At 38.4% G+C, this 22,053-nt stretch overlaps 1 protein-coding gene across 6 annotated transcripts in view; it reads right to left on the reverse strand.

Annotated features, from left to right (window-relative positions):
- RBM41 (RNA binding motif protein 41) overlaps nt 1–20,785 on the reverse strand; it is a 123,604-nt gene extending 102,819 nt beyond the window's left edge. For 4 of the 6 annotated variants that reach the window (XM_062182913.1, XM_062182911.1, XM_062182910.1 and 1 more), the window contains exons 1-5: nt 20,729–20,785; nt 17,827–17,943; nt 16,712–16,904; nt 16,219–16,423; nt 14,367–14,438 (exon numbers count right to left, since the gene is read on the reverse strand). In XM_062182913.1, the coding sequence (XP_062038897.1) occupies nt 14,367–14,438; nt 16,219–16,423; nt 16,712–16,904; nt 17,827–17,943; nt 20,729–20,736 (595 nt within the window). In that variant the 5' untranslated portion in view covers nt 20,737–20,785. The remainder of the gene's footprint in view (nt 1–14,366; nt 14,439–16,218; nt 16,424–16,711; nt 16,905–17,826; nt 17,944–20,728) is intronic. The other 2 variants (XM_062182912.1, XM_062182909.1) reach the window with 1 other exon arrangement.
- Between the last annotated feature and the right edge of the window lie 1,268 nt (nt 20,786–22,053).

A 22,053-nucleotide genomic window follows, 5' to 3' on the forward strand; every position in this document is an offset into this window, starting at 1 on the left:
TTCCAGTCCAGCTCTCTGATAGCCCAAGTGTGTGGTCCCCTGCACCCACATAGGAGGCTCCTGGCTTCGGATCAGCACAGTGCCGGCCGTTGCAGCCATTTGCGGAGTGAACCAACGGAGGGAAGACCTTTCTCTCTCTCTCCCTCTCTCTCTCTCTCTTACTGTCTGTAACTCTACTTGTCAAATAAAAAAATAAATAAATAAACCTTATTTTTTAATTCTATTTTCTGAAAACTTTTTGAAGTCTCTTCATATATTAGATAATATTAGAGTCACAATGTTAAATTTCTTAGGAGTCAACATAAAATTGCCATTACATAGAAGAATGTTCTTCGGGAATATATAGTGAAGTAATTAGCAATAAAAATTCATTATGTCTGACAAGTATTTCACACAGTTTAACAATAAACTATATATACACATGCTTACATGGAGGACTGCAGATTAAGCAAACATGGCAAAATGTCAATAGTTAGTGGATATAAATGAGGGCATGGGTTCATTTCAATTTTTCTCAAGATAAAAGGTTGAGAAAAATAATTTGACAAAGGGATACAAATATTCAAAGTAATAAAATGAATGTTAAGTATTAATAAAGGGAAAAACAAACACAATGAAATGTAATCAAATGCTGAGGAGACTGGAGTCTAACAATACCAGTGTAGACAGTTATGGAGCAACCTGAAAAATTCCTACCTGGTTGGTAGGATTTTAGCTAGGAGAAATCCCTTCCGAAATTATCCAGGGGCTGGTGCTGTAGCGTAGCAGGTAAAGCTGCTCCCTGTAGTGCCAGCATCCCATATGGGCACTGGTTCCAGTCCTAGCTACTCCACTTCCAATCCAGCTCTCTGCTATGGCCTGGGAAAGCAGTAGAAGATGGCCCAAATCCTTGGGCTCCTGCACCCATGTGGGAGACCTGGAGGGAGCTTCTGGCTCCTGGCTTCAGATCGGCGCAGCTCCAGCTGTTGCGGCCAATTGGGGAGTGAACCAGCAGATGGAAGACCTCTCTCTCTCTCTCTGCCTTTCCTTCTCTCTGTGTGTAACTCTGACTTTCAAGTAAATAATAATAAATAAAAAAATAAGTAATAAAAAAGAAATTCATTATCTATTAATATTGACTATGTATGAACATTTTATTCTCAATGCCACTCCTGGGTATATACCCTGAGAATCTTCTACACATGTATCCCAAGACACATATACAAGAATGATCACAATAGCAGATTTAACCCTCCAAATGAGAACAATCTAAACGTCCCACTACATTAGAATGGATACATACATTGTGGTATGTTCATATAAAGAAACAGTACATGTCAATGAAAATAAATGAATTATGGCTATACATAGAAATACTAATGAATATCACAAATACATTAAGTAGAAAAGGAAGAGCTAACAGAATAAATTGAGTACATTCATTGATATAATGCTTAAACACAGACAAGGTTAAACACTGTCTAGTGCTAGATGTGTGAGCTGTAAAAAGAAAAAGAAAAGCAAGGAAATTATTATCATGAGTAAGGGAAGTGGTTATACTGGATGGGGAGGGGGTTATTTGTGAGGGGCATGCAGAGGCTTTTAGCATATTGGCAATGCTCTATTTCTTGATCTAACTAAACATGTACTATGTTTTAAGTGCTCTTCAATACAGTCCATAGTTTGTAAAAAAGTGAATGAGAGGTGAGGAAGTAACAATTCATGAATGAACTGGTTTGAAAAGTAACCCCTTAAAATTCATGTCTATCTGGAGCCTCAGATCATGACCTTATTTGGAAATGGGGTATCTTTCAATATAGTTAGTTAAGATAGGCCCTAAGTTCAATGACTGGTGTTTATATAAAAAGGCAAGGCTAAACAGACACAGTCACACAGGAAGAATGTCATGTGATGATAGAGGCAGAAATAGGAGAACTGCATCTAAGAATCAAGGACAGTCAGAAAACATCAGAAGCTAGGAGAAACACGTAAAACAGAACAGATTCTCCTTCAGAGCCCCAGTAAGAAGCAACCTTGCTAACACCTTGATTTTGTACTTCTAGCCTCCACAACTACGAGAGAATACATTTCTGTAGTTTTAAGTCACTCAATCTGTGGAACTTTGTTGTGGCAGCTGTAGGAAACTAATACAGATGTTAGTATTGGGAAATAGGATGCTGCTGTAACAAGTGCTTAAAACTGTGAAATTGGCTTTGGAATTGGGTAATGGGTACAGACTGGAAGAATTTTGAGGTGCTTGACAGCAAAAGCCCATACTGTCTTGAGGAGACTGTTGGGTAGAAATATGGATGTTAAATGTAATCCTGGTTACAACTCAGAAGGAAGTGAGGAAACAGTGGAGAATGCTTCTATCCTCTTAGCATATACACACACAGACACACACACATGCACATACACACATTTCTATATGTATCATGAACAAAATGTTGCTAGAGATATGATCATTAAAGTTGCTTCTGGAGTGGCCTTAGCAAGAAACTATGAACATGTTATTGGACATGGAGGAAAGGCAATCTTTGCTATAAAGTGGCAGAAACTTGGCTAACTTGAATTCTGCTGTTGGGAGAAAAACCTAAAAATTATAAATTATTAATAATTATTGGGGCCAGCGCTGTGGTGCAGCAGGTTAACGCCCTGGCCTGAAGTGCCAGCATCTCATATGGATGCTGGTTCGAGTCCTGGCTGCTCCATTTCCAATCAAGCTCTTTGCTATGGCCTGGGAAAGCAGTGGAAGATGGCCCAAGTGCTTGGGCCCCTGCACTCACGTGGGAGACCCGGAGGAGGCTCCTAGACCTGGAGCAGGCTCCTGGCTCCTGGCTTCAGATCAGCACAGCTCCGGCCATTGTGGCCAACTGGGGAGTGAACCAGTAGATGGAAGACTTCTCTCTTTCTCTGCCTCTCCTCTCTCTGTGTAACTCTGACTTTCAAATAAATAAATAAATCTTTCAACAAAGTATTAATAATTATTTGTCTTAATTAATAATAATTAAAATTATTAAGTGGTCAACTTGGATATTTAACTCATATTTCCAAACAAAGTATGGAAGCTGGTCTCTCCAGATGCTTATAATAAAATGAGTGAGCAAAGAGGTAACTTGAAGAAGGAACTGTTAAGCCAGGAATAGAGACGTGGTTATCAAGGAAAGATTTGTAGAGAATCCTCATGTCCAATGGTATGGATCTCTTGATGTAAGAGGGTACTTCAGAAGTTCATAGAAAAATGGAATTAACAGATAAGCTTAGGAGTAAGTATTATGGCACAGTGGGCTAAGCAGTCACTTGCTGCTTGCCCACATCCCATATCAGAATGCTGGTTTGAGTCCCCACCTATTTTGCTTCTGATCCAGCTTCCTGCTAATATGCCTAAGGAAGCAACAGAAGATGGCTCAAGTATTTGGGTCCCTGCCACCCACGTGGGAGACCTGGATGGAGTTCCAGGCTCCTGGCTTTGGCCTGGCCCAACTCTGGCTGAGGCAGTCATTTGTGGAGTGAACCAGAAGATGGAGGATCTGTCTTTCAAATACATAAATAAGTACATTTTTTAAAGAAGTTTATTTTGATATAAAAATTTTTTGAACTTCATATATATCGTGAATCTTCAAAAATTCATGGGAGGTGTATATTATGAAAAAACTATACACAGATTTTAAAAATATTTTGCACCAAAATACTTATTTTAAATTCCATTCTCCCAAAAATTTTTTTGAAGTTCCCTCATATATGAGGCTTTTGATAATTTTATACTAACATAGTGCCAACCTGGTGTGAAAGAGACAGTCACAGGACAAAAGGAAGGAAGGATGATTCCAAGAGCGAAGTCATAGAGGAAAAAGCTAGAAAGGATGACATTGCAGTTGCCCCAGTGGCTTGAGAGGGTGAACCTAGATGATAGATCACTGAGTTTAGAGTATTATTCTTAGGCCTTGAAAACTAATGGAATTTGCTCTACTGCACTACAAACTTGCTTAGTAACACCAATAACCCCTTTATTCCTGCCTTTTTGCCCTTTCAGAATGTAAATGTCTACCCTATGCTTATTGCATATTGTAAATTATAGGCAGTAATCTAATTTCACTGGTCTCTAGAGAAAAAGGAATGTTGTCCCAGTATGGATCATTTCCAGAACCTCAGTCTATATCTGATTTAGATAACAAGAGTTGGGGGGGGGGGGGGCTGGCACTGTGGTGTAGTGGGTAAAGCCACCGCCTGCAGTGCAGGCATCCTATATGGATGGCAGTTCAAGTCCAGGCTGCTCCACTTCTGATCCAGCTCTCTGCTATGGCCTGGGAAAGCAGTGGAGGATGGCCCAAATCCTTGGGCCCCTGCATTCACATTGGAAGACCCAGAGGAAGCTCCTGGCTCCTGGCTTTGGATTGGTGCAGCTTTGGCTGTTGCAGCCAATTGGGCAGTGAACCAGCGGATGGAAGACCTCTCTCTATATCTCTGCCTCTCTCTGTGTAACTCTGACTTTCAAATAAATAAATAAATCTTTTTAAAAAAGAGTTGAGCTTTTTGAGTTGATATTGAGATATAGGACTTAGACTTGATGCATTCTGTAATGAGTTAAAATTTGGGGGAATGCTGTGATGGGGGTGAATATATTTTCTATGTGTTGGAACAGATGTGAATTTCCAGAGGTAAGAGAGTAGACTGTACTGAGTTTACCAGTATATCTCCAAAATTCATGGTCATCTGGAGCTGAGACTATACCTTTATTTTGAAAGATTCAATTAAATTAAGAAAGGGAAATATTGGACTACCGTGAGTGCTAAATCCAATGACTGGTTTCCTTACAAAGGCCATGTGAAAAACTGAGACACAGACAGAAGAAATGTCATGTGATGACAGAGAATGGGATGATAAATCTACAATCAAAAGAGCACTAAAGATTGCCAATAATTACCAGAAGCAGAAAGAGGCAATGAAGGATACTCTCTGAGAGCCTGGAGAGTATGACATGCTGACACCCTGATTTCAGACTTGTATCCTCCAGACTTGTGGAGAGGATAAATTTCTATTACTCAAAGTCACCAAATTTATGGTTATTTATTACAGTAGTACTAGGAAACTAAACAGTCATAGAAAACTCTCCAAGAATTCTGTCATAGCAAGAAAGGGAAAGTTACTGATATACAGAAAAATATGAACGAATCTCAAATACATTATGTGAGTTAAAGATGCAAATGCATAATGTGTAGTTCCCGTGAATATTAAGTTCTAGAACAGACAAAACTAATCTATAATGGAAAAAAATCAAAACCCTAATTGCCTCTGGGAGGGCAGTATGGGAACAGGTGGAAGTAAGTATGATGGGACTTTCTGGAGAGATAGTTATCTTCTACATGTTCTTAGGGGTTAGGTTACACAGATTCAGTGCTGTGTTGGAGATGGTCTGATGATTGTGTGCATTATATTCAACTCCATGTTCAGTGATGAAATAATGGTAGCTTGAAATTGGCCATGGTAGAAATACATACACTATGGGACCTGGAAAACAACACAAATATCGTTTTTTCTGGCAAGTTGGTTGCTAAACATCTACCAGTATGTCACTATACAGACTTATATTTTAATCAAAAGTCAGCAAATGCACACCTACAATTGTATTAATCACATGCAAATTTTACAGCAAAAAAAGAATGCAAATAAATATTTAACTCTACTGAACAATATACATGCTGAGGAATTTGGGTGAATTGCATTTGCACCAGTAATTTAAAAAAATATATATATTAATAAAGTAGATTGATAGTTGGACAGAGATACAGACAGTGATATGATATGGTAAAATATTAATGATAGAATATAAATGGTAAATAGTGGGTATTTGAAATAAAACCTTTCAACTTTTCTTTATATTTTAAATTTTTCAGTGAAAACAAGAATGGAAATTTTTTTCCCATTTGGCTATCAAAGAATATTAACATGTATATTTAATCTTATATTTTTTAGGGCTTCGATTGTTAAATTTCTTTTGTAAACAAACTGCTACTTATTATGGTACACAATGAAAGGAGATCTAAATATTTTTGCTCAAGTAGCTAAACAATTAGAGTGCATTTTTTGTTTTTTATCATATTATTTATCAAGTTCAGGTTATGTACACCAAGGAAATTGGCAAATGGCATAAATCATGTTAAAGTCCTAGAAGGAAAGGAGCAATACTGGGGAAAACTGACTGAGGTAGGTCCCTTGGATGACACGAGGGATATGATCTAAGACAAAATTGTAAACATTAACCTTAAGCAGGAAGGACTTCCCTAGGAATCAAAGAGGGAAGAAAATGAGAGTTAGGATGCAGAAACTAGCAGAGAGTGGATGAAAATTCTTGCTGGTGGCAGTGTTTCCTTTGAAATAAGACAGAAGGCTGTTAAAATGATGAAATACTAGAGCAGAAAATAGTAATGAAGATCTAAAATAGATTTTACATGAAATGAAATACAGCACTGATTAGGGACTAGGAGACAGATTTTGAACAAGGGACAAAGCAACAGACTATACCAGAGATGTGGAACTTGTAGAGGCATATTAGTTATTTGCAAAGTTTCATGACTTTTCTTTAGGTGTGCTCAGAAGCTATGGTGCAGAAATATAGAAGGCAATTACTTGGATTGATTCAGTGTTGCGGTTTCACTGGATGTGTATGATAAATATATACTTATACAAGGAAGCAAGAAAATGATTTAATGGTAAGAATGTGGTTAAATAATGGATGACGAGTCTAAGTAAGAATTGAAAGGAAGAGGAAATAAGAAGGGCCAACAGATTGCAAGAAAGTCAAGGAACTGAAAATTTCAACAGAATTGAAGAGATAGTATAATGGGTGTTAAGAGAGTTATGAGAACCAAAAGGATAAGAAAAATATTATAGTCAAAGAGTAGTAAGTGGGGGCTGGTGCTGTGGTGTAGTAGCCTGAGTCTCCACTGGTGGTGCCGGCATCCCATGTGGGCAGTGGTTTGAGTCCCAGCTGCTCCACTTCTGATCCAGCTCCCTGCTAGTGGCCTGGGAAAGCAGTGGAAGATGGCCCAAGTGCTTGGGCCCCTGCACCCACGTCGGGGACCCAGAGGAAGCTCCAGCTGTTATGGTCATCCAGCAGATCGAAGACTTTTCTGTCTCTCTCTCTCTCTCTCTGTGTGTGTGTCTGTAGCTGTGCCTCTCAAATAAATAAATTGATTTTAAAAAAAGATTAATAAGTGGTATCTTCAAATAATTTATGGAAAATGTGCATTATCTTGATTTTTAGTTGAGAGGCATAGATACACAGGGAAGGAGAGGAAGAGGGAGGGAAGGAGGGAAGGAGTGAAAGAGGGAGAGAAGGAGAGCTCCCCAAATGCCCGCAACAACTGGGACTGAGCTGGGAACTCAATCCAGGTCTCCTAGGTAGGTGGCAGGAACCCAACTAATTGAGTCATCACCTGCTGCCTCCCAGGGTATGCATTAAAAGGAAGCTAGAATCAGGAGCAGAGCGGAGACTCCAACCCAGGCACTGTGATATGGGATGAGTGTATTCAAATCAATGGCTTAACTGCTAAATCCTCACCTTACATTCTTTTAATTCCATTTTCCCATAAACTTTTAAAAGAACCTTTATATATTGAAGCTTATAGTTTCAGAGGAAATATATTTCCAGAGGTAAAATGCTATTTTCCCACCAATTGCATATTAAAAATGGAATATGTATAGCTCCAAAAAATGTGTCTTATGATATAGTAAAATTGCATTTAATAAACCAATACATCTTTTCAAATAATGTATATAAGAGCTTCGGACAAGAATACAGACTTTTGTGCGTGAATTTAAGTCTTAGTATGGCTACTTGGTAACTGTGATCTTAAGAAAATACTCTCTGAAGTTCAACTTCATCACTTGTAAAATGCTGTCTAGTAGGTCTGATTTAAGGCTTAAAGGTACAAAAATGTATAAAAATAATTAGCACAGGTACTGGCACAAATAACCCCTCAAAAACTACTATCTACTAAGGACTTCTGTTTATGGGCAAGATGAAGTAATAAGCATGCTTTACCCTGTCGCCCCCCCCCCCCCACTGAGCAGTTATAAAAGTTAGACAGAACATACAGTTTATCTGAAGAGTACAAAAAGTAAATGGTAGCATATAGTCCTGAATTTCAAATGACAAACAAATCATACCCAGACATGGCATAATCAAATTGTTGAAAATAAGGAGAGAAATATAAACATTTTTTTAAAAACCCTTACATTTATGGTCAATTTTTTTCCACATTAAGACAATTCAATAGCAAAGAATAGTCTTCTCAATTAAAAGTGCTAGGATAATTGGATATTCATAAGCAAAGAGATGACTATAACCCCAACTCTCCCCAGCTTTGCATTAGCTTTGAAAACTAACAATCTAGCAACTGAAGTAGGTGCAAAATCCAGCAGCATAGCTAACATAGGAGGGGTAGAACAGTTCTGGAACTTCTCAAACGTCCCATCTTCAAAGAATTTTCACGGTTTGGCCTGCCTTGCTCCTCATTCACTGAAAACCTACATTATGGGAAATTGTCTCTGAACTGGCTCATACTCAAGTGGCTCATACTCATTCTCAGGGCATTTGTCAAAATCATTGAATGGGAACCATGCAACACTGTAGCTGCTTGAGATGACATTAACCTTTGGGATAAACAAAAGGCTTACCATCACCACCACCACAACAAAAAAACACAACAAGCAAACCAAAAACCAAAAGAAGCAGAGGAATAAGGAAATAGCAACTAAAATTTAAGACATATAGAAAGCAAACAGCAAAAAGGAAGATTTAAATTGTATCTTATCAACAAATTCCAATTAAATACACTAAATGAACTAAATATTCAAAAAGCAGAGATTTGAAGGACAGACTTAAAAAGAAAACATTGATTCCACTATTACCTGTGAATAACAACACACTCTAGATTCAAAAGTAAAAAAAAATTGACTGAAAGGAAAAGGATAAAAAAAGATGTCCCATGAAAATAGAAATCAAAGTAGAGCCAGGCTTTAGAAATTTGCGTCTTCCTTTTAACTTGATCAGTCTAGTCAAAGGATTTGTGATTTTGGTGATCCTTTCAAAGAATGTACTTTTGGTTTTGTTGATTTTTCTCTATTTTTATTCCCCATTTCATTTATTTTTGCCCCAATCTTTATTATTTCCTTTCTTTAGCTTGATATGGTTTTAGTTTTCATTTTATAATTTTTAAAAGACTTATTTATTTACTCTAATGACAGCTACAGACATAGAGGGAGAGGAAAAGATCTTCCACCTGCTGGATCACTCCCCAAGTGGCTGCAATGGCCTTGGCTGAGCCAGGAGCTTTATCAGGATCTCCCACATTAGTGGCAGGGGCCCAAGCACTGGGGCCACCTTCTCTCACTTTTCCCAGGCTATCAACAGCGAGCTTTATCAGAAGTGGAACAGCTGGGACACAAACCAGCACTCATAGGGAATGCTGGCATTGCAGCATTATCTGCTATGCCACAACACTGGTCCCGTTTTGTAATTTTTTAAAAAAGATTTATTTATGGGGCTGACGTTGTGGCATGGTGGTTAAACCATCACCTGTGACGCCAATATCCCATATGACTGCAGGTTCAAACCCTGGCTGCTCCACTTCCTATCGAGCTCCCTGCTAACATGCCTGGGAAAGCAGCAGAAGATGGCCCCAAGTGCTCGGACTTCTGCCACCTGCCCGTGGGAGACCTGGGTGACAGAGAGAGAGAGAGATCTTCCATCTGCTGGTTCATCTTCCAAATGGCCACAGTGGGTGGGGTTGCGCCAAGATAAAGCCAGGAGCCAGAATCTCCATCTTGTTCTACCACATGGGTGGGTGGCAGGGGCTCAAATATTTGGGCCTCCTCTGTGGTCCTCCCAGGCACATTAACAGGAAGCTGGATCATTAGTAGAATAGCAAGGACTCGAATTGGTATTCCCATATATGAGATGACAGCATTGCAAGAAATGTTTGACCAACTGTGCTACAACACTGGCTCCTTCTTTTTATAATTTCTAAAAGTGGAACTGTCCATTATTAATTTTATCAATATACACATTAATAAGTATAAATATCCTCCTAGACACTGCTTTTACTGCATCCTAAAATTTTTTGATACATTAAGATCACTCATCTGAAAAATATGCTTTAACGTCCCTTGTGATTTCTTCTTATCTATTAACTATTCAGTAGAGTGTTAATTTCCACATTTGTAAATTTCCTAAAAGTACTGTCAATGATTTTTAATTTCATTCCATTATAAATGTAAGTTGCAAGAGTGGGCATTCTTGTCTTATTCCTGATCTTGGGGGACAATTTTCAGTCTTTTACCATTAATTATGATATTAAGTATTAACATACAAATCTGGCCAATTGATTTCTGGCAAAAACACAGAGGCAAACAAATGGAGGAAGGATACTGTTTTAAACAGTTGAGAATGAAATAAATGGACATTATAAGCAAAAAAGCGAAATTTAATTTCAACTTCACATCTTATATAAATATCAAGTCCAAATGAATCAGAGATCTAAATTTAAAATGTACAATTACAAAACTGTTAAAAGAAAACAGAAAGATATTTTTCATGAATATGTGTTAGGCAGAATTCTTAGACATATGTATATATTAAAAGCATGATCTATGAAAAAATAATTGATAAACTGGATTTTACAAAAATTTCAAACATTTGCTCTGACATGAAAGATATATACACTAAAAGCTACAAAATGCTGCTGAAAAAAATTAAAGAAGACACAAACAGAAAGAGATCCTACATTTATGGATTAGAAGATTTAATACTACTAAGATGTCAATTCTAACCAAGGCAGTCTACAGATTCAATGCAATCCCTACCAAAGTCTCAATGACATTTTCTTCTCAGAAGTAGAAAAATCTATTTTAAGAGTCATATAGTACTTCAAGGGACTTCCAACAAGCCAAAAACAATGTCAAAAAGGAAGAACAAAGTTGGAGATATTACGCTTCCTCATTTCAAAACTCCCTACAAAGCTTCAATAATTAAAATAGCACGGTACTAGCATAAAGTCAGATACATGGGGAATAGAATAGAGAGATCCAAGAAATAAACCCTTGCACATATTGATAAAATGATTTTTGAACAGAGTGTCAAAATCACTCAGTGTGGAAAGAACAGTTTTTTTCAACAGGTGGTACTAAGAAAATTGTATATCAACACAAAAAAATGAAGTTGGATCCTTACCTCAAACAATATACAACAATTAACTTAAAACAGATTAGAGACCTAAATGTAAGAGCTAAACTAGATATTTATTTTTATTTATTTATTTATTTATTTGAAAGAGGCAGAGACAAAGAGAGAAACCTCCCACCCACTCGTTCGCTCCCTAAATGTCGGGAAGCTGGGAACTCAATAGTGGTGGGACTCAACTATTTATACCATCCCTGGAGGCCTCCATGGGCATTAGCAGGACGCTGGAATAGGGGGCAGAGCCAGTATTCAAACCCAGGCACTCTTATGGGATATGGATATCTCAAGTGGCATCTTAATTGCTGCACCAAATGCCCACCCCTAGAGCTAAAACCATAAAACTCTTAAAATAACATTGGGAAGAAAAGCTTCGTGACATTGGATGTGGCAATAATTTCTCAGATATGACACAAAAAGCAAACAAAAGAAAACTAGACAAGTTAATCTTCATGAGAATTAAAAACTATCGAAGAACACCACCAACAATGTGAAAACACAATCTATGAATGGGGCTTGTCAAACATGTATCTTAAGAGGGATTGATATATAGAAAATAGATAGTACTCCAAAAACTCAACAAATGAATAGCAACCCATTTAAAAATTGGGCAAAGGATTTGAACAGATATTTCTCCAAAGAATATATACAAATTGTCAAAAAGCATATGAAAAGATGCTCATCAGTGCTAATCATTAAGAAAATGCAAATAAAACCACAATGAGCAGTGGGTGTTGTGGTACACCCAGTTAATCTGCTGCTTGGGATGCCTGCATTCCGTATCAGAGTATCTGGAATAAAGTCCCAAACCAGCTTCCTGCTAGTATATACCCTGGGAAAAGCAGATGAAGGCTCAAGTACTTGAGTTCTTGTCATCCATGTGAGAGACCTGCTTGAAGTTTCTGGCTTCTGGGTTAGTCCTGGCCCATATGGGGCTGTTGCAGCCATTTGGGGAGTGAGAGCTCTCTCTCTCTCTCTCTCTCTCCTCTGCCTTTCAAATAAATAAAAATAAATGAATTTTAAAATATCACCTAACATCCATTAAGATGGTCATTATACAAAAAAATTAAAAATAACAATCTTTGCTGAGAGTGTGAAGAAATTAGAACCCTTGTGCATTGCTGGTCAGAAGGTAAAATTATATAGTCTCTGAAAAACATGGCAGTTCCTCAAAAAACTATATGTGGAACTATAATATGAGGGGACATTAAAAATTTTATGAAAAAGTGGAATTAAAAGAAAATGTTCACTTTCCATGAACTTTCTGGAGCCTTTTGTATTATCCAGCAATTCCACTTCTGGAAATATACCCAAAAGAATTGAAAGTAGATATTCAACAGATATTTGTACACTTGTGTTCGTAGAAGCATTATTCACAATAGCTAAAACAAGGAAGCAACATAAGTGTCCAGTGATGGCCAATGAATAAACAAAACATGGTACAAACATACAACAGAATATTATTTAGCCTTAAAAAGGAAAGAAATTCTGACACGTTATAACACAAATGAGCCTTAAAGATATTACATTAAGTAAAATAAGCTAGTGACAAAAGGACAAATATTTTATTTTATGTTTCCACTTTTATGAGGTACCTAGAGTAGTCAAATTTATAGAAAGACAGTGGTTCCCACAGGATGGAGAAAGGAAAAATGGGAGTTAGTGTTTAATAGGTACAAAGTTTCAGTTTGGGTAGATGAGAATGTTTTGGAGATAGATGATGGTGATGGCTGCAAAAAAAAGTATAAATGTATCTAATGCCACAGAACTAAACATTTAAAAATTGGATAGAATGGTAAGTTTTATGTTATATAGATTTTATAATAAAAATTTACAAAAACATGGCGAAGAGAATGAAAAGACAAGCTATACAGACTGAGAGAAAAATACTTGTAAATCACATGTCCAACAAAGGTTTGTGTTGGGAATACATGAAGTACCCTCAAAATCATCAGGAAGAAAATAAATAACCAATCATAAAATGGCAAAGATCTGAACAGACAATTTAGCAAACAGGATATAAAGATGGCAAATAAGCACATGAAAAGATGTTCAACATCATTAGCCATAAAGGAAATGCAAATTAAAACTATGATGAGGTATTTCACACCTATTAAAATAACCAAAATAAATACTGACAATACCAAATACTGACAAAGATGTAGAGCAACTGGAACTCTCATACATTGCTGGTGGAAATGCAAAATGGTACAGCCACTCTGGAAAATGATTGGCAGTTCCATATAAAGTTAAATGTGCACTTACCATATGACCCAGTAATCTCACTTCTAGATATTTACCTTAGAGAAATAAAAACTTGTGTTCATACAAAACCCATACAAGAATGTTCACATCAATATTATTCATAACCACCATAATCTGGAAACAATCCAAATGTATTTCAATGGATAAATGGATAAACAAGATTTGGAACATTCATACAATGAAATGCTGCTCAGAAAAATGAACAGAATATTAATAGACACAACAATTTGGATGAGCCTCAAAGACTCATGCTGAGTGAAAGAAGCCAGACTCACAAGGTTACAGAGTCTATGATTCCATTCATATGGTACTCTCTAAAAGATAATACTACAGAGATGGAGAACAGATCAGTGATTGTTAGAGATTATGGGTGGGGATGGGAGTGATTAAAAAGGGATAGTATGAGGGAGTTTTTTTAGAGTGATGGAGTTGTTCTCTATCCTGATTGTGGTGATGGTCACATAAATCTACATGATTTACAATTCATAGAATTGTATACCAAAAAAAGCCCATGCAATTTTATTATAAGTTCATTTCAAAAATAAAATATTAGCTATTATATTAGCATCATTGTAATCATCAGTAGAACAAAAATATTCAGAATTCTTTATTAAATGGGAGCTAAAAATCATTAAAGTCAATTTATGTCTGGTAGAATAATGTAAAGGTATAGAAAACAACAACAACAACACTAAAAGTTGCTTTACAACTTCTACTAACTCCTCTCTTTGATATTCTGTATCAGGAAAATATGTTCTCTCTAGATAATTTCCTATAAACATTGTGATATACTGAATATGGAATTAAATAAGTGCTCAACTTAGAAGTCTGGGGTCCTAGTCACATTCCTAAATCTAACACTGTAAGAAAACTCTCGACTTGCCTTTTGTGCCTAATTTTATCTTCCTCTTCATTGAGGTCATGTACTTGTCTGCACTTGTCTTTTTGTGGTATGCTGTGAAGGGTTTAAATAAAGCAAGGAGTTTCAAAGATAGGAAACAGAACAGATTCATACACCACCACCCCTCCCCACCCCAAATAACAGGTACTGCTCTAAGTGATTTACATGTAATAGCTCACATAATCCTCCTAACAACCCTATAATACAGCTACCATTAATACTTTGATTTTGCAGACAAAACAAATGGAAGCATGGAGAAGTAACTTGACCAGCATCTCATAGTTAGTAAGTGGGGGAGTCAAGATTTTCCCAGGCATTCAGCCTCCAGAGTCCATGTTCTTAAACAGTATAAATTCTTTCCACAAAATGCTGTTAATGTGTTCATTCCTTCCGTCCCACTAATGAATCGTTCAATCAACTCAGGGCTTTAACATTTCGTCTAAGCATAGATGATTCCCGATTCTATATATCTAGTTCTAACCTCTCCTGAGCTTCACTGCCGTATTACCAATTAACTGCCCCCTCAATACCTGCATTTGATGATCTTGCCGTTCTCACAAATTTGACATGTTTAAAATCAAACTCATCATCCTTTTGCAAAATTTACCCAAAAATAACTTTCTCAATTTTTGTCAGTTAAGTTAGTTACACAGTCTTGAAATATCTGGGTTTTCTTTGACACATTCATTTCCACTCACCCTCCTCTTTTATTGGCAGTCAATAAGTTTATCAATTCTTCCTTTATAATGTCTCTTATAACCACTGTGTACCTCTCTTTCCGATCCCACTGCCATCATTTGAGGCCAGATCTTCAAGCCTGTCATACCTCTTAACCATTCTCCCTATTTCTAGTTCTTCCTCTATAAAATCCTATTTACTGGGCTACCAGATTACTCTTATATGGCTTTTATCATATTACTCTTGACTTGAAAACCTTAAACACATTCAAACTAACTGATTGAGTAACTATGTATATAGGTCTATACTATCCACCAAGTGAAGTTCTAAATTCTTAGTCACCTTTCCAACTTTGTTACTCATTACTCTCCCAAATACTCCATAGTACTCACATACTCTGTTGCAACGGAGGCCGCGATCAGTATCAAAAGAATGTTTAAATCTTACCTCCCGAGAGGCCTTCTGCCTTCATGCCAATACACAAGTAGCCTTCCCTCCTTTGAACTCCCACAGCACTTAGTGGTGTTATCTAGCATTGTTACTAAATGTTATATTTATCTCTCCAACCACACTGTACTTGACACAAGGTAAAGAATTGTTTCTGAAATTTCTGTGCACCTTCCACAGTGCATGGTAAAACTTATCTGTTAAATTAATTCTTTAAGGGAAAGACATACTATTTATCTACATATTCTGTTCGCTAGCTCACCTCACTTCCATTTCTAGTGTCATCTGTCATTCCCCGTTGTGCCTTGTACTTCTGTCACACTGGATTTTTCATTGTTTTCCAGTTTCTTTTACAATCTTATTCATATTCACTCTGTATCTGCATTACCCTTATCCCTTATATACCTGACAAATGCCTTTTGATCCATCAAGACTTAGTACAAATGTCAACTTCTGACTCCCCCAACTGGACTTCGATGCTCCGTGTTCTGTGTTCCCTCAGCATTTTATTCCAATCTCAGTGATAGCAATTTCCACGGTGTCATGCAACTGTGCACATATTTGTCTCTCTCATGGGATTATATATTCCTCAAGAGTAGTGATAATTTGGTTTTTCCTACTCTCTTCACTAATTCTTCATATTTAATGTCCTGATGTTAAATCTTTCTCTCAGTGACAGAACACATCAAAGTCAGTAGGGATCACATACCTTGGTAATAAAGAGCCTTAAGGAAGGAGTGACGATCAGCTCCCTGAAATAAAGACTTTTCTATTTCCATTTCCCGTCGGGTCAACTGTTTGCTCTTTGCAAATCTCTGTGGCAGGCAAAGGATGCGCTGACGCTCTGAGATCCTTTCTTCAATATCTTGGAGACGTTTCTGTATTGCTTCAGGAGTTGCCCTCAGTCTTGTCCTCTGAAACCAGAGGAATGAGATGGTACACGTCATAGAGGACACACCGTGAAAGTGATGATCTGATGCCTCAACTAAGAAAGCTGATCAGGGCCCAGAAATGAACATTTATAAAAAATGTTAACTAAGAAGTCAAGGAAAAACATCTTGTTACCAATGTTCCTATCCTAAAAATGAAAGATTAAGTCACAAAGCTCAGTTTTCTGAAAACTAAAAAGGGAAAGGTTCTCAATGCCATAATGAAGAGGTCTTGTACTTGATTCTCCAGAAAAAAAATGTTGCTCCACTCACCTTTTCACCTGACACATGGCTCTTCCAGATCAAGATTTCTGTTTCATTGAGCCCTAATTCCCTGAGAGAAGCAGTTTCCTGGTCCTTCTCATGCAGTGTCTGGAACTGGGACAAAGTCATAGTCCCAGCTGCTTCCTTCCCAAAGGGCCTGTACATAGTACCAGGAGCAAAACTCTCTTTCTTAGAGACACATCTGCAAAACAAGCAAGGAGACAGTAAGAACAACCTGAGGTTACCACAACGCACAAACACGGGGGTCATCATTCTAGGAGGCACAATGGAACTCAGCAACAATTTCTTACATCTTATTTCTAACGCTGATACACCTCTGGAACAAAACGGAACTCCATCAACAGTCCCTCATTCAGGGACTGAATCAACAGATTTTTTTTTTCTTTAGTACATATGATGTATCAGAAACTGTGCTGGCCAGCGTCATGGCTCAACAGGCTAATCCTCCGCTTTGCGGCGCCGGCATACCGGATTCTAGTCCCGGTTGGGGTGCTGGATTCTATCCCGGTTGCCCCTCTTCTAGGCCAGCTCTCTGCTATGGCCAGGGAGCGCAGTGGAGGATGGCCCAAGTGCTTGGGCCCTGCACCCGCATGGGAGACCAGGAGAAGCACCTGGCTCCTGGCTTCGGATCAGCGCGATGCGCCAGCCGCAGCGGCCATTGGAGGGTAAACCAACAGCAAAAAGGAAGACCTTTCTCTCTGTCTCTCTCTCTCTCACTAGCCACTCTGCCTGTCAAAAAAAATTTATAAAATTAAAAAAAAAATAAACTGTGCTATATGCTGAGGCTTTAATAGATAAAATGGCTCCTGCTTTTATGGAAGAACAGTAGAACAGAGGCAAATAAACAAATAAAATAAAATATGTGTTATAAGTATTATGTTAGTGAAAACTCAGGGTGTTGTAGGACACAGGAAAGGTACCCAGCCCAGACTTAATAGGATATGGGAGCCTTCTCAGATAAAGAGACACAGAAACAAAACCTAATAACCAGAAGTTTGTCAAAGAAAGCGGGTAGGAGAGGAATGTTCCCTCTAGGTTTTGAGAGGGGGCACCTGGAGGCATGGGCTTATGACACTGTATCCGTTTGCAAAATCAATACCTACTCCTCAATGGAGACAGAGGTATCAAGTTGATGCTGAAGGAGGCTTTTCAGCTGTCTCTCCCCTTCTGTTTCCAGCTCCTCCAGGACACGCTCATCACTCTTCACACAGCTGTTTATCCTAGAGTAGATATAAGAATATATCCAGAAAGCAGAAGAGACAGAATCTCCAAATATTTTCCTTATCTGTATTATCAACCATTAGTAACCCTATTTGCTCAAGGACACTTCTCTAATAAGCATTTGCTAAATACCTATTTACACAAGGAACTAGGTACTTACAGAGCTCAAAGATAATACAAGACAGTCCCTATCTTCAAGAAGCCTGCCACTTATTCAGAGAAAAGAAACTTATGTGTACGTATGTGCTGTGCACAAGGGTCTGTAGGAGGGAGGGGGAAGATGGGAAGGGAAGAAAGAAAAAAAAGTGAGAGGGGAGAGAGAGAGAATGAATAATGATACAGAGACACATATACCAAGATAGTAGTAGTTCACAGAAGAAAGAATTCAGAGCTAGAGTGGTAAAGGAAAATTTCAGAAAGGTATTCTCAAACTGGCATTGCAAGGATAGGGTGTGATGAAGTAAAGGAGAATTGGAAGTCTGAGTATGAAGAGACAGAAATGTGCACTGATGTGTAATGAGATGTTCCATTTAGCTGGCATTCACATTTGGGAGTACTGGGAGATGATCATAGAGGGTAAGTCTCAGATTGGGAAGAGCCTTAAATATATCAGCTGAGGGACCCCTATATTTAATGTTATAGATATTATAAAGTAGTGTATCAGGTGATTAAGTGACACAGTGCAAGTGATTGTTTAGGAAGAGATATGTAGCTATTATGTGCCATACGAATTAGAAGAGAAGAAATCAGAACAACTCTTTACCAAACTACCAAAAGACAAAGTGATGAAGGTCTAGTCTGAAATGTTAATAGTGGAAATAGAAAGGAAGGGTTAGATGAGAGAGTTCTTTTGAAGGCAAGGGCAAGGAAGTCAAAGCTAACCCCCACATTTTAAGCTGTGAAATTCACACAATGATGGTGCTTGAACAAAAGCAGCAGCTCCAGATGGAATAAGTGATTTGCGAAAGGGAAAGGCAGTATTGCCTTAGCTTTGTGAAATCAACCTTACACCACAACTGAAACACTAGCATGAAGTATCTGGAATGCTATAAAAACATTGAGTCTGAGATGGCAGTAAGAATGATTGGCTAAAAGGAAAATGAGAGATGATACAACTGTTGAATAGAGTCCGAGGCTGAATAACGAAATTTCAAGTAAGCTGTGTTGATGAGGTTTGGAGCTATGAAAGAAAGAAGGAGATCTCCAAAGGACACAGTATAGAAAGAAATATGAAGAGGGTCATAACATTTTTTTGCTTAGAATCACTGTGTAGAAATCTGAGTAATGGATAGCATGAGCTAACTGACCCTAAATAACTGAAAATTGTTATTAGAACATAAAGATATTTCTTAATGTTTATACCATTTAAGCATGCAACAACAGGTTATTAAAACATAAAAATGGCTCAATTCTATGAGGAAAATTAATATCGAGTACTTTCCTTATAAAATAGCCCTTTCCTAGTGGGGTTATGATAAGGAAGGTCTAGAAAAAGTAACCCCTATGACTATTAGCATACTGTAGAACGATTTGGACTTATTTTGGGAAACTAAAATCTCTTTAGGCAGAGGGTTAGCTAAATTAATCAATACACATGCATCTCAAAAAGAAATGCTGTTAAAAAAACAAGCAGGTCACAGAAAAACACATGCAGTGTGCTTGCATTTGTAAAAAGTTGAAATGGGGAAAGTAGGAATATGTTTAAGGAAAAATTTATATGTGCTAAAATGAATTTTTAAAACACACACACAAGGGAATTATTAATTCAAAATTCCAGACAGTGATCACCTCCCAGGAAAGGGAGGGAAGTAAACAGGAGACAAGGGATTTCTAAGGGACTGGTAATGTTCTACTCCTTAAATTTGTAGAGTGTGAACCTTCATTCGTTTTTAAATGGTATATATGCATTATTTTGCATGTGTGAGCTATGTCACCATGAAAAATTTCAAGGTTATTTTCAGACAAGGAAAATCAGAAACATTTTTTTAAAAGATGCAAGGAACTGATAGTACAGGACAGCATATTAGAAACTATTTTAAACGCACAGCACTACCCCAGTGATGACTACTTGCACAGTGAAAACAAAACTAATTTAATGAGATCCTCTTTAAAGGCTTTCTGTCCTGTGGTGAGGCTCGCACTCTCAACAATGACCCTCCAAGTTCTCACTGCCATTTACCGCGGGACCACGGCGGGGAGGGGGGGAAGGCTGCTCACAGCCATGCTTTCCTTCTATAAATACATCCTACCCGCTTTGTGCTTTCCTTCTAAATTTATAGAAACAATTTAGCACTTCTCTAAGATTTGAAAGCACTCCGTGGGGTCGCTACCCCCGCCAAGTCTTCCTTAATATATACAGGCATCCTAAGCAAATGGGGCACACCCTGAGCCCCTGTACACCCTGAGCTCTGGTCTGAGGGTGAGGTAAGTTGGGGCGACAACGGGAGGAGCTGGCCTGGGTATTTCAGACACCGGGAACGTGCCCGCCTGAGTGGGTCCATCCGAAACACGAAGACGCCGCAGTACTCAGCCAGCTCCCGGGGCCTAGGGCGGGAGGGGGCACATTCAGGCCGAACCCGCCCCTGCACCGGCCCTTCCTGAACTTCGCCCCGCAGGCCAGTCCGTCTGCCCCCCCACCCCCACCTCCGCATTGGACTTCCCGCTTACAAGAAATCGCATCCTGAGAACCTGACACCTTCCAAACAGAAAGCGGTAACAGCCATTTTCAAAGTCAAAGGTAGAACAGAGGTCCCCTTGCCACCTGCTCCTCCGACAAGCCCTTACCTCTTCATGCTTCCACAGGCCCCTATCGCTAACTTGGGTGAATGGGCGAATAGGCCGCGGACCTCAAGTCCCAGAACTCTTAGCGGCAGACTCTAAGGGGGAATTGTGGTGGAGCGTGGAACTCTGGGAAATGTAGTACCAGAGAAACAGAAAGGGAAAACAGGTGTTGAGTGACTGCTACATGGTAACTGGTCCGAATATTTCTCATATGAGTTAAAGAAAACACTCAAAATATCCAGCTCCTAAACCAGAAGTCACCTTGGTCTTCTCGATTCTCAATAAAGCCACTAGTCCTCCTAGATGAGATGAAAGTCCACCCATGTCACTTGCACTAACAGTTCTACATCTGTAAGACTTCTGAGTTCAGTCAGTTCAAAATCCGAAATCTGTATATATTCAAACTCATGAATGTTTTATTTGTAATTATAATGAATCAAGAGAGAGGTATAGTATAAGTGGCTAAAAGCATTGGCTCTTAGTTCCCAGTAATGGAAGTATAAATGTCTTTATAAGAAAAAAAAGTTCAATCTCACTTAAAAGTGAGATGGAAATTTAATAGTAAACAGACTAGTACTCCTGAAAACTACCCAGGTCATCCAAAGCAAGAAAACCCAAGATTTTGTCACAGCCATGAGGAACCAAAGGAGACATGATTACTAAATGTAATGTGATATCCTGGATAGGATCTTGAAACAGAAAAAGGGCATTCTGTAAAAACTAAGAAATTGTGATAAATAATGCACTTTAGTTAATAAGAGTTATTAGCTGTGATGAATGCACCAATTATGTAAGATGTTAATACTAAGGTAAACTGGATGGATATATAGCACTATGCAGTATGCAACTTTTCTGAAGCTCTCAAAAACAAAGATAAAGTTTAAATTTTTTAAAGATTTATTAATTTGATAGGCAGAGCTACAGAGAGAGAGAGAGAGAGAGAGAGAGAGAGAGAGAGAGAGAGAGAAGTAGAGAGAAGAGATCTTCCATCCACTGGTTCATTCTCCAAATGGCTGCAACTACAGGGGCTGGGTCAGGCCAAAGCCAGGAGCCAGGAGCTGCATCTGGGTGTCTCGTGTGGGTGCATGGGCACAAAGAGTTGGGCCATACTTTACTGCTGTCCCAGGCACATTAGCAGGGAGCTAGATCAGAGGTGAAGCAGCCGGGACTCAAACTGGCACCAGTATGGGTCTGCCAGCATTGCAGGCAGAGCTAAACCTGCTACACCACAGCACCAGCCTCAAATAAAGTTTAACTTTAAAAATTACACTAAAATAAGACTTATCACTTACCAGACTGTGAAAGATACAAAAGTTAGATAGTCTGCT

This window comes from Lepus europaeus, chromosome X, assembly GCF_033115175.1.
Source record: "Lepus europaeus isolate LE1 chromosome X, mLepTim1.pri, whole genome shotgun sequence".
NCBI classification, from domain to species: Eukaryota; Metazoa; Chordata; class Mammalia; order Lagomorpha; family Leporidae; genus Lepus; species Lepus europaeus.